At 32.5% G+C, this 14,340-nt stretch overlaps 1 protein-coding gene across 3 annotated transcripts in view; it reads right to left on the bottom strand.

The window, feature by feature from the left end:
• LOC127706845 (cytochrome P450 3A13-like) overlaps nt 1-13,546 on the bottom strand; it is a 40,868-nt gene extending 27,322 nt beyond the window's left edge. The window contains exon 1 of one of the 3 annotated variants that reach the window (XM_052211563.1): nt 13,460-13,546. In XM_052211563.1, coding sequence (XP_052067523.1) covers nt 13,460-13,518 — 59 coding nt within the window. In that variant the 5' untranslated portion in view covers nt 13,519-13,546. Of the gene's footprint in view, nt 1-4,963; nt 5,112-9,471; nt 9,617-13,459 lie in introns of those variants that run through there. The other 2 variants (XM_052211561.1, XM_052211562.1) reach the window with 2 other exon arrangements.
• Nucleotides 13,547-14,340: the final 794 nt, after the last annotated feature.

Genomic DNA, 14,340 nt, shown 5'->3' with positions numbered 1-14,340 from the left:
CATACCACATCTTCTTATTTATATTAATTTGACAAAATGACAAAGATCTACCATCTAAACCATTTTTATGGACAAAACAATGATATAACCATTGACAAGTGCCTACATTTGCATGGTTCGATGTTTAACTAGTTTTTACTCTTACCTTTCTCTTTTAATTTTATGGCGCAATGAAAAATGAAAAGACACAGGTACACGTAAAACAATACTACAACATTGGATAATACCTATCTTTACCATATCAAAGAACATGAAAGCTTTAAGCTCAAAGTACGTATTTTCATGCATTGTTATAACTTTCTAATACACATTGAATACATTGTGTCTTAGAAAATACACATTGACAACATTGTGTCTTAGAAAATACACATTGACAACATTGTGTTTTAGAAAATACACATTGACAACATTGTGTCTTAGAGAGAATACTTATTGAAAATATTGTGTCTTAGAGGCCATCTTGAGGGTGGTTTACTTGAGGTATAATTTACAGCAAAAACGAGAATTATACTCTTCGATCTTAAAATTCTTGAAGCCATCAGAACATTTTGAAATCGTGGGGAAAATTTTGAAGTAAAGTAACATTGAGTGACTTTTCAGGTATGGAATATGTTATATGGGGAATTCCGCTCAAACCGGCGCTATCGGCCGTCTTAAACTTGCAGTGAGGTGAGAGTTTTTTGGGTTTTTTTGCTCCGTGTTGAAAGCCTCAATGTGACTTGACGACGAGGGGGCTTTTAACGACCTTGACTCACCATGAGGGTCTTGCACGGTCGGTCACGGTGACTTTGAGATGAAGAACAGCAATAAAAGCGCTGTTCCTTTGCCTTTTGTGTTTTTTGCTGTGCATATACTAATTTTGTGTCATGGATGGATACCCATATCTTTTCTTTTCTATAATACGGCAATGATAACACAACTATCAACCACATGAAAAACGAAATTTTCTATAATACGGCAATGATAACACAACTATCAAACACAGGAAAAACGGACGAGACATCTCCTAAAGGCACAATAAATTATAGACATGTGTTCATACCATATAAAAACCTCAAAATAGGCAAGAGCCTATACAAGTTGTCCATATAGAAATTTACATTTGTACATACAACCAGAGACATATATACACATAATATGTCTCTGATACAACTAATGCCATTTCAAAGTTTAGTTTTTGCCGCTTATGTCTTTATTTATGACAAGTCATAATTCCTGTTCTATGTAGGAATCTTGCATTGCCCGTTTAATAAGCCTTTCATACGGAGATGGCTCCCCTCCCCTCCCGTTTAAAAAAAGCGTTTGCCATACATAGTTTAAGTTGATTTTACTATTAACTTGTCATTGATACGAATACAGATGACACCCGTAGTATAATGAAATATGAATGAATTCAGCAATACTGAACTACAAGAAATTATATGATCCGGTTAATAATAAGGGTGTTAATTAAGGGATAGAATCAGCTTACCATAAATGGTGTGTATACCTTGGGGGGAAATCAAATGCCGATGTTAACATTTCTACTAATGTTTTATACATTTAAGCATAGAATGTACATGTATACCATGTTGAAAATTGAGTATCAGTTAATTGTTTTGTGATATCATTATGAATTTATAAAATATTATTGCTAAATATTGCAATATTCATGACACTAAGATACTACATGCACATAAAAAGCAAAGGAAACGCTCATTTTTTCTAATTCATCTTCTCAAATTCCCAATTCCCAATGAGGCTTTAAAGATAGAACATATTCACTTAAATGATTCGAAATGACCATTTTGCCAACAGTTTTTCTGAATACTTTCATAATTTGCCCGCAAATCTTTTTTTTTAAATACAGAACATAAAAACTTCAGCCATGTTGGCATATGCTACCTACCTGCCGTTCTAATCAGTGATTGTGTATGTTAAAAGTCAATATTTTTCATTTGTAATTCTTAATTTGCGTTTCCAATGCTTTTTCATCCTTTAGTTTTTAAATTATATTGTTTATTAAGGAAAAATTCCAAGGATTATAATTATATTGAATTCAAGGATAATTCTTGATATAAATATGGAAATTGAATGAGAATCCCTAAGGTATTACATGTATACAATATCTGAGGTCCAGGTTAAAATGTATCAGCGCAGTGTAAGGTATTACATGTATACAATATCTGAGGTCCAGGTTAAAATGTCTCAGCGCAGTGTAAGGTATTACATGTATACAATATCTGACGTCCAGGTTAAAATGTCTCGGCGCAGTGTAAGGTATTACATGTATACAATATCTGAGGTCCAGGTTAAAATGTCTCAGCTCAGTGTAAGGTATTACATGTATACAATATCTGAGGTCCAGGTTAAAATGTCTCAGCGCAGTGTAAGGTATTACATGTATACAATATCTGAGGTCAAGGTTAAAATGTCTCAGCGCAGTGTAAGGTATTACAGGTATACAATATCTGAGGTCAAGGTTAAAATATCTCAGCGCAGTGTAAGGTATTACATGTATACAATATCTGAGGTCCAGGTTAAAATGTCTCAGCGCAGTGTAAGGTATTACATGTATACAACATCTGAGGTCCAGGTTAAAATGTTCCAGCGTAGTGTAAGGTATTACATGTATACAATATCTGAGGTCCAGGTTAAAATGTCTCAGCGCAGTGTTTGGCTAACGGAAGTTTTATCGCGCCATACTTTCCCCATTGCAAGTCTATCTTCTAGTCAAATAGGATCTGTCAATCATCATCTTAACCTTAGTACAGTTGTAGTCTATTGTATTGATATTCAGTTTTATTTAAAATTTACACTCATACAATGTTTACTTCACAATTATGTTTGCTAACCCTGTCTTTACATTTTCTTTGTGTTTTTTAAATGATTTGTCACGTTTCTTTACACATTACACTACTTGCATAGACAGAGCCTCGTCCCGACTTCTCACGTAGTATAGACTATGGATATGATAATGCATCGATGATAAATAAGTGAGTTTTTAATATTCAGACACTGTGAGACCCTCTTGTGTAGTCAAGGTCGTAAACAACCCGTATCAGTAGACAGTAATTTGAATGCAATTTTTGAAAATAACAAATGATTGTACCGTATTCCTATTTTTAGATTTAGCTCGAAAAAGATTGAAAAGATGCCAGTATAATTAAAACAGAAGGCAAGGTTGAGAGTATGATAGAACCATTTTATAGACTGATGTGGAATAAAATTGAGAATGGAAATGGGGAATATGTCAAAGAGACAACAACCCGACCAAAGAGCAGACAACAGCCGAAGGCCACCAATGGGTCTTCAACGCAGCGAGAAAATCCCGCACCAGGAGGTGGTCCTCAGCTGGCCCCTAAATAAAATTGTGTACTAGTTCAGTGAAAATGGACGTCACACTAAACTCCAAAACATATAAATGAACTAAAATTAAAAAACATACAAGACTAACAAAGGCCAGAGGCTCCTGACTTGGGACAGGCGCAAAAATGCGGCGGGGTTAAACATGTTTAGTGAGATCTCAACCCTCCCCCTATACCTCTAGTCAATGTATAATAAAGAAACACATAGCAATACGCCCAGTAAAACTCAGTTCAAAAGAAGTTCGAGTCCGATGTCAGAATAGGTAACAAAAGAAACTAATGACAAAATGACAATGATACATAAAGGAACAAAGGACTACAAGCAGTTACTGACATGCCAGCTCCAGACTTCAATTAAACTGATTGAAAGATTATGTCTTCATCATATGAAAATCAAGTACAATCCCTCTCGTACGGGGTTTATTATCATATCATCATAAAATATATGAGAAGAACATAACCCGTATCATGCCAATAACTGGTTTTAGAATAAATGTGTTTATTTCCGATGCAAAGACCCTATGAGTGAATCAATATTAATACCAAAATATGCAATCCTTAATGACTTGACAACAGTATCGTAACTATATCCTTTCCGAATAAGTCTGTTTAAAGGTTTGGTTAGCTTTTGAGGTGAATGCCGACATTTTTGTGCTTTGTAAAGAATATTACCATAAAATATTGGATGTGAAATACCCGAACGTAGTCGGATTTATTTTAGAATAAGGCTATATTTATCTAATGTCATTTACTGATGCGCAGACTAATGATTGTACTACAATGTAGTTTTCCTACAAATAGTCCTTAGAATATTCATTTTAACGTCCATGTTGATATTATCGTATAGGGTCTTGATACCATCTGCAAAGTTTAAAGACCGAGACAGAAGAGTCAATCTATTTTCTAGTATATATAATTATTGGTCAGGTGTTATAAATCTTTGTACTTTTCAATAGCAGAATTCTGTAACATTCTTTTACGTCGTTTTATTTTCAATTCTCATAGGGTTGGCTGATAATAAGTTCATTCCAAACATTTTTCATATGTATTTAGATCCAAAGTTACTGTATTTGAAGATTGTGCGATTTGCTACATTGCACGATTAAGTACCGTATTCAAACAAATGAAGCGATAATCTTATTTGATTCTACTAATTATCTAGTATTTTTTATGGCACCCGGGGCTCACTATTTAGTAAATAATTCATTAATCTGTCTTTTTACATTAATCTTTTATTACTTGGCAGATGAATGTAGAAATAGTTGATTATTAGTATACACCCTATGATACAGTTATATGTTAACAAAAGCTACAAAAAAAAAGAATTGTTTGGTATGGTTTATGTGTTATATAACATTGTGAACATACAGTCCTTAAACAATATTAGGAGCTTGAGGACATAGAACAATATGTAATGATAATATAAAAGATAGTACACATTGTACCATGACAACGACTACAATTTATTTCCCGACACAAATATCAATTTTATGATATTTCTAGATTTGTATTTAAATTGGTATACGGATTTAAAAATTAAAAGTGTAGTATGCGGCTTTCTTTATACAGTAAATATTCTAAAACAATACACAGTAACAATATATATTGATACTCACATATAGATTAAAAGGAGAGTAAAAACTATCCCAAACAAGATAAACGATGTTACACACTCCATTTTTTGGACAAACTATTTACAAAGAAAACTTCTCTTCCTTTAAAGCTCGCTACACCTGAGTAAGTAAAGCTTTATATACTTAAGTTAGATCTGTCGATCATCTTAATAAATATTTGAACACAAATCTGATCTCGTGTTTCATTTAATTTATATAACTGTCAATAGGTATAACAATAAAAAAAAAAAAAAAAAAAAACATTATTTTGTTTTTACTTCCTTGTTCATAAAGAGGTACATACATTTTGCCTCGGTGGTGGACAGCTGTTGACCTAGCTCGCACATACATGCACCATCAATTGTTATGTTTATATTTGTTTATTACAAAAAGGTCATGATATGTTGGAAGTAGAGGGATACAAAAGGCTATATTTCAACGAAAAGTAGTATTTTATATCAACTTATGATGGTAGTTTGAATAAACAATATATATAAGACATGTGATGGAAAAAGGAGGTGCTTTGAATGGGAAGCATGTTTAAATAGGCAGCTAAAATTGTATTAACATTCACAATTTGGACTTATAGTCTGATGTCCTGTATGGAGAGAGTGTCACGCACTTTGCAAGTAAAATAACCCTTGCAACATCTCTTAAGTAGGGTCCATATGTGGGGCAAACAATATCCCTAACAATCATACCCTCATTTCTAAATGTCAGTACAGATTTCCAACTTCATCCGGGTTTAAAGTTCAATTTACCAGGAACTTCCAGTGTCACGTATTCGCCCTTGACGTCCAATTTGTAACCATATATTTTGTTGCTTGTATTGAATTACAAATTTTTATTCCACTCTACGGTCACTTAATAATTATAGTTTTCTTGCTCTATTCAGTTGATTATTTTAGATGTTCGTGATAAGAAGACTACTGGTATAGGTTAATTAGAAAAATGATCTATAGCAGTTCAAAAAGTTTGTAAATATTGGTTGTTATTACTGTTTATCATTTTGACCCATGATCCTCTGTTCATCTTGAAATAATATTTCACCAAATCTTGTGTATCTTGTTATTCGCTACATTAAAGCCCTGTTAATGTAACATAGTCATATAGATATTTCGTATGATAACTTGCCCCTTTCTTTTTACTAGGCAAAGTTGAATGAACTACGATGGGGTATAGCTACGTGTGGCTTATTCACGGTACACACAACCGGTGTAACTTATACTACACACACACAACCGGTGTAACTTGATACTACATGCTTGTTAACACTACTGTTTGGCTTAAATACTAGTATACAAGAGTACAACCCTCATGTAGCCAGTCATAGTTTCAGTTTTACTGGGATTTAGATGAAGCATGAAGGGTTGACAAGACTGTTGTTTGCACTTCATTATTAGAAATAAAATGTGTTAGGTTCATATCGTTTGCTTTCGACGTTTTTTATCGGATATTTTTTTTACTATCAATGCCGAACCATAGTAAAAAAAAATATCCGATAAAAACGTCGATAGCAAACGATATGAACCTACGAAGGCTTATGTTATAGGACTAGAGTTGACCTTAGGCGGGTTTTGTTGTACTGTTTATGCCCATTTGAAGCCAATGCTTACTATTGTTTCTGATACCATTCAAAATTCATGGTGACACATTATCTATGTTAGTGTATTTAAGCGTTTATATTGGAGACAGTCACTGTACCACAGAATAGTGTTGAAAAGGGAGGTAAACCATTGACATGAACGAAAAGAGGTGTTAAGGGCACGCTTCAACGACGCAGGGACCTAACAACAATGACACAATAATTACACAGAAACAATTACACAACATGTTTCTTATTTGTATAGAACCAGTGAATATAGAAAAATTACAATGTGATGGCCCATCAAAACGTAGATAATTATTAGATTCATTGAAGAACTGAAGCACACTTATTTTTACTGATGGTAATAATGATTATTCAATGTATTCGATTCTTTTTCTTATCTTTAATTTAATATGTCATATTTGGAAAGAAACTTAGTATTTGATGATAAAGAAAAGCAATAGAAACGCAATATATCTTTATATATCTAAACTAGAAATAAAATTACATATTCTGATCCAAGCAAATCAATATGAAAAATGTTCAAGTAGAAAAATTGTTCCATCCAAAAACACTATACAGGTGAAGGTTTCTCGTGTTTCTTTGGTCGCTACCTCAGTTCTTTATTTAACATAGAACCTCTCTGTGCTCGGGACATGTTATAGAATTCATCACGGAGATACAACACTATTACAGAGTATAATCACACCAATATATAAATATTTATATTATTTTTTATGCGTCACTTATACTTTGTATAGACCTAGTTTAAATATTTATTAAAAGACCGATATCAAAATATGTGTTTATGAGAAAGGTATAAAATATTTTACCGCAGTTCTCCAAGATAAAAAAAAACATAAAAAGCATCCAATTTTAGACCATTTATGCGTTCTTATTCTTGTTTTCTGTTTTGACCAAAAGCTTACGTTTGTTATAAAAGACGCGGAAAATACCAAGGGGGTACTTAGTAGAAGAGAAACTGACAACGTTGTGGCAAAGATTCGGGACCTTCAGCTAACTACATCTAATGTTTAAAAAAAATGGGATTTGACACGATTCGTCAAATATTCACATTTCGATTTCTAACAAAATCCCATGGGTAATTGTACTAATCTCTAACATAAACCACTACTTGTGTGTTAAACTTTAATTATACAGTTTATAGTACTGATATTTTATATCAGCCTATACCATAATTGTCATATATACTTATCTAAGTATTTTGATTTGTATTTAACTTTAAGTTGTTATTTATACAGATATTCTAATTTCAAAAGTAAACAAGAAATCCCTTCATATCAAAATGTTTAAAGTACACTATCTATTTTCGTGTCAATGACCTATCTGTGTTTCCCGAATGTTTGGGAAGTTAACTAATATTCCAATTGCAAGTATCAGGCTTTAATAGGTATAAAGTCTGAGGGGTTGCAGCCTCAGTTTCAGAACAAGTATATATAATTTATAAACAGCAAATTCGAAAGATATACATCATATAAATGAATGAGCTCTTTTGCAATTTGTTATGAACTAAAGACAACGATGTTCCCGTTCCAGCAAAGGCCGTGCCTTCTTATATTGTATGGTTTACTTGGGTCATAATTTTGTTCGTGAGAGGACTAAAACATATTATAGGCGGATCAAGCGATCGGTGTTATATGATTGTATGAACAAATGGAGATATTTGAATTATTTGTAGAACCACATATCAACTGCATGTAGTTATTTGATAAACTAGGGCCTAATCTATAATGCTCTAACCGCAGAACTACACTATAAACTAGGGCCTTTCTATAATGCTCTAACCGCAGAACTTCACTATAAACTAGGGCCTAATCTATAATGCTCTGACCGCAGAACTATACTTTAAACTAGGACCTAATCTATAATGCTCTTACCGCAGAACTATACTATAAACTCGGGCCTAATCTATAATGCTCTAACCGCAGAACCACTCTATAATATATATAGATGTAACGTTTCTTGAACACCCAAGATCTTCACGTTTGTACATATTATATACTAGTATCTAACTGAATAAAAAATCAAAATGTATGACATTGAATATTATTTAATTCAATGTGAATGAAAGCGATAATCTTATACACATTCAAACAATTAGTTTAAGCCATCAAAGTCTAGTTATCTAATTATAGCAACTTAAGGGGTTGTGTATTGGAAAACAAGTGATTGCTTTACCCCCGAAGTTAAACGCATAGAGATTAAGTAATATAGAATTCTGACTAGCGGATGTTCTAATATTTGACCAGCCAGGCTGCCTGTCAAGTTATTTCGCCCATTCTCTCATTTCCCTTGTATGATGCGTGATACATATTGTATTCTACACTCACCGACGTTCATGGTTGATTACTTGTTCCAAAAATAGGCCTAGGACGACAATAATAATTGCCGTTGATTATACAGTTAAACTTGTTTTTTACAGGATGTTTTACCTACAGGCGTGTTTGTGATTAAATCTTAACTACTTTTTAAAATTCACAAAAATACAAGTGTGATTTTATGGCCACTTGATAACTCTATTTTTAACCGGAGCATCCAATAATATCTTTCAGAAGTTTCTCTTGGTCCAATTAAATCACTGCACAGGCTATCTAGACTTTCTACGTACGGTATGTTATTATTGTCTTCATCTGTTACTTTTTGCAAGTACAACTTGATTTATTTCCGGAATGGTATTTCGTAAAAATTTATCATTATTTTTTTTATAGACGAGTTTGACCCATAGTCTCCGAATTATCAACAGGCTGAATTACCTGGAAGGATTTGGGGGATTTTCACTACGAGGTTTCAAATACAAAAACAGTTATCCTGAATTGCAGCTATTTAAAGAAGGTTAAATAGTAGAACTCCTAATTTCACTTATTGAATTTTACGATTATTCTACACAAATATTTATACTTACAAATAAGCGAAGGTGAGAACGATTATAATTCCAGATAGGACAGTTGATATTATGCTTTCCATTTTGGTTCTCAAAAAACAAACCGAAAACAAAAAGTATGTTCCTTTAAATACCCGTATTATCGATACACATGATCTAATTCAACGGTTGTTCTTCTATTGTTTGAATCACGAATGTAATATAATGATACACAACAAAGGCGATATAATAGCTTCACGACATTGACAATTAAGGTAAATAAATTACTAGGAAGGTTTTTGAGTAAGTCGAATTTCTTGGAAGAAACTACAGGATAATTAGATATGGAATAAAACCACGAAACTTAAAAGAACTGAGGTCTGCTCAGTACACATCCCATCAATTTCTCTTACTACATTCACTTCTAGTGGGATGTTTATTGGAACTTAATAACACAAGGTGATACTTCCATAAATATGTAATATAGAGGGTTGTTAAAAAGGGGGTGGGGGGATTGAATGAACGGGAAATAAAATGATCATTTCACGTTGAACGAAACTAAAAATTATAGATTACACGCTGCTTTTTAACCAATTTGCACGAACAACGGTGAAAAATGAGCTTCAAGCAAGAAAATCCGTGAAATACACTTTCCACGAAAATAATCCATTACCACCCGCTGCGGAAGACAATGTCATTATGGTATTTATTTGATACGCCCTACTGACATTTAGAAAACACGGCAAAAGGAGATTTCTCGTAATAAATATGATATATTTATTTTTAAAAATTATTTTTTAACAGTTAACTAAAAGTGACAAATTCTTTTGACCCCCTTAATGGAGCTACACATATGGTTGATGCATAGAAATTTTTACAAGTAGCACTCCTAATGTTGTCTTGCCAGCCCCTCCCCCTTTTCAACATCCTTGGTAAGGGTATTTGAAACTTTAATGTTAGTAATTTAGATGTATACAATTCTGCTGCAGCATATAAGGATCCATGAATATGACTTTATAAAAAATAACGATATATCTGATTTCAAATATTTATGGAAAAATAGAATTCGATTTCCTTGTCCTATACATAATCTTATATAAAAGTTGATCATATCAGTTTACTTCCTGTTTAAGGTTTGAAAGAAAAAAACACTTTATGAATTAAGCCAAGTAATACAAAAAACAACAAAAAAAAACAAAAAAAAACCGGCTGTCCTTATATATTCTATAAGCTCAACGCTAACACTGACATAATCATATGGTGATATCAAGTGAACACAATACCTTAAACAGATTAAGCTATTATGATTTTAAGAAGATAAATGGCCAAAATATATGATAATTGTATCCTATATCCACAGGACTTGTCCCAACACAAGTTGTTATATTATAGTATATAGGTAATTTTTTCAGAGACAAGTGTCTATGTCTATATCTACGAAACGGAGTCGTGTATCTTCACATTAAAGTGACTTCCATGTAATTACCATCATTCTGAACATTTAGTAAAATGGTATTTACATTTTTATATGCAGAAAGTAACAAGATTTGGTATGATTGCCAATGAGACAACTCTCCACCAGAGACCAAATGACATAGAAGTTAACCACTATAAGTCACCGTACGGCCTTCAACAATGAGCAGAACCCATACCGCATAGTCAGCTGTAAAAAGCCCCGAAATGACAATTGTAAAAAAATTCAAACGAGAAAATAACGGCCTGATTTATGTACAAAACAATGAACGAAAAACAAAAATTATATACAGCAACAAACGATAACCACTGAATTACAGAATTCGGAAAGCCACCTACAGAATGTGGCGGGGTTAAACTATTTTGCTTGCGCCAAACCCTCCCCTAACCTGGGACAGTATAGCGTATTAGTACAATATAAGAACAAACTTTAAAAATCAGCTGAAAAGGGCAAATCTCATCCGATCGATACATAACAGAAAATACCGAACAAAAAACACAGACCGGACGTGACAGGGTATTTATACATCTCCACAACAAAAAAGACACTAGATACAGATCTGAGAGTACACTAATCTCCATCATAATATTTTGAACATTCATAACTGACGAATGATTAAAACGGGAATTGGGTGATACTGTTTGTCAGTTTTTTTTATTCATTTGTTTTTTGTTTTGGGGCTATTTGTTTTCACTGTGTATAGTCTTGGAAAATGGTATGGAGCCCCTTAAGTGCTATGTAAATATAAATACTTTCGTTTGACGGATATTCAATCTGGTGCGCATTCTGTATATAAAATGTAAATACTATTTTCCAACAGTAGGTTTCTTAATAAAATCAGAAAAAAATAAGTTGTAAAAAATGCCACAACTATATAATATTATTATTTGTATTTATCCGACAATAAAAGAACCATGATTTAATATTTAGTTTCGCGATTAATACTTAAACCCCTAGAAAAAGTAAATAAGCTTCTTACAATCCATCTAAAACACAACCCTCCTGCAGACACTGACAAGACCTCCACTTTAACAACCCTTTATATAAAGTATGAAGTGGCAACTTATCATATAAATCCTACGTATGTTCTGTGTAAGGAATATCTAGCACTTTTTATTTTCACTTTCGTACAAAAATTAGTGTATATTTTTTAACAGGAAGCCCTCATGTTTTTCTCATAAAAATATAACAGAAATCCTCCAAAAATTGTAATAACATATCGCTAGGTTTACGAAATGAGAGGCCGCAAATCTAGAAAAAAACTTCTATTAAAGACAAATCTAATGGATTACAAGGACAAATCTTGCTGAAAGTTGCTAATATTACCAGAAAAAAACACTAGAAAATTAGAAAGATAACATACATGTAGATAGAACTATTTGAATACTGGGTGCTAGTGAGAAAGCTACACATAAATTAGCACTAATCATTTGTAACCCATACAAGCCTGACTGCGTGTTTCTTAACACAGCATGATCTGCTACTCAAAACTTAAAATACCCTGACAATACATCATCGCAAGTAAAAAAAAACGTTTAGACTTTTCAAAAGTCCACTTTCATTTTACCATTTTCAATATCACATATTGTCAAACAATAGTATACTAATATAACATTCATTTTAGTTTAAGAATAAATACCACTAAGAGATTATAAATATGTACTCCAGTGGCGAACGAGAAGTTTAATAAGATAGATGAACTGGTTTAAAAAAAATTAGATATCACGTGTTAATAGAATTGTGTATATAATAGTATTTCCTATTAAACTAGTACAACTGCTTTCCTGCAAACGTACGTAGTATTCTGAGTATTGGTTTAGACGATAAAACTACGAAAGACCGATTGGGACATCATGTTGTTTCCATTTCTCACTTCAAACTTGACATTTCTTGCTTCTGACTTGACATTTTTCAGTTCAATGTTTACATTTTTCACTTTCAAGTTGGAAGTGAGAAATGTCAACTATGAACTGACAAACATCAAATTTAAACTGAGAAAGGTCAAGTTGGAAGTAAGAAATGTCAAATTGAAAAAAGAAATGTCGAAATGAAAATGAGTAATCTAAAGAATAGAATGTGCCTACTTGTCTTTCCTATACTAGTAACACCGTATGGCTGTTAACATATTTTTAAGCTTTGTTGAAAAAATGATCCTGCTTAAAGTTACGATTATAAGAGACCGAGTTAAAAGAAAGGAAACGTTTGTATGCCGGATACACATAAAACAAATGTAAATGTTAATCATAAATTATTGTTCACAAAACACATCAGGGTAAAATGAAATCACCTTACGTTGCAAGTAAGAAGTTTTTGAACATTTTCTGAAGAACTTAAAATGGGACTGTAAAGCAATTCAATAATTTCAAAATGAAGTCAATTACGTTGTACTAAAGTTCTAAATTATACAAATGACAACCTTCCTCTACCAAATTCCAATGTGAGGTCATACTAAAAAGGTAATGATAAATCCCTTTCAAAATGTGTAATTATATATACATATACGTATTCACTGATAGTAAATAATAGATATGGTATCCATATAATATATGTACTTACAAATACAGAACACAAAGAATACTTATCCCAAGCAGTACAGTTGAAGTAAATATGTCCATGCTGTATAAAATGGGGGTAGCTCTATGTATGCGTAAAGCACTTTTTATACAAGATCTAATATAACAGTATGGGTTGAAATTCTCGGTATAAAGATGAAACAGAATTATATACGGAAATTTGATGTTTGTAGATGCAAATATTTGACAATAAACTGTTATATAAATGAGGAAGTATTTGAGTGGTTCGAATTATTGAGAATAGAACGTGATAAACTATACTAGATTAGATAAGGAAAAGATAGAGTAAACCCTGTATCCGTTTAAAGTACGATTTAAATATGAAAAAAAATATAATTTCGATTCTAATAGCAAGTTGAAGATGACCCAAATGAGATCATATCTACTTACATGCAACATATGTAAAAATAAAGTAAAGTTTTAACTCAAAGTTTAATATTCTATAAATAAATGTTCTTGATTTCGACTTTTACATCTATTAAAAAGACAACCAGTACTACTTCTTTAGTACATTATTTTGAAAGGCGTGGTATAAGGTTTAGTTAAGATGAGAGATATTCTTGTGAATTATGCATTCTGATATGGGTAACTTCGTTAAGTTGATGACCAGTATTATTATTAACAGACCCCTGCAGAGTAGGCCAATGGAATGTCCTGAATCGTTTCAGAAAACTGCATTTAAATAAGCAATTTCTCAAATTTTCTATGAATTTTAAAACAAATGATAACGGCCGGTGTTACCATTGTCACTTCAGGTGTTAGTAGTATGCTCAGAAGTGTCCAATACTTTATACACGTAAGTAAAGCAAGGAAGCCTGTGGTTCAGTGGTTGTTGTTGGTTCTTGCCTGTCGTATTTGTTTTTC

This window comes from Mytilus californianus, unplaced genomic scaffold (assembly GCF_021869535.1).
Source record: "Mytilus californianus isolate M0D057914Y unplaced genomic scaffold, xbMytCali1.0.p SCAF_6, whole genome shotgun sequence".
Classification (NCBI taxonomy): Eukaryota; Metazoa; Mollusca; class Bivalvia; order Mytilida; family Mytilidae; genus Mytilus; species Mytilus californianus.
This window is presented reverse-complemented; position numbering and strand designations above follow the sequence as displayed.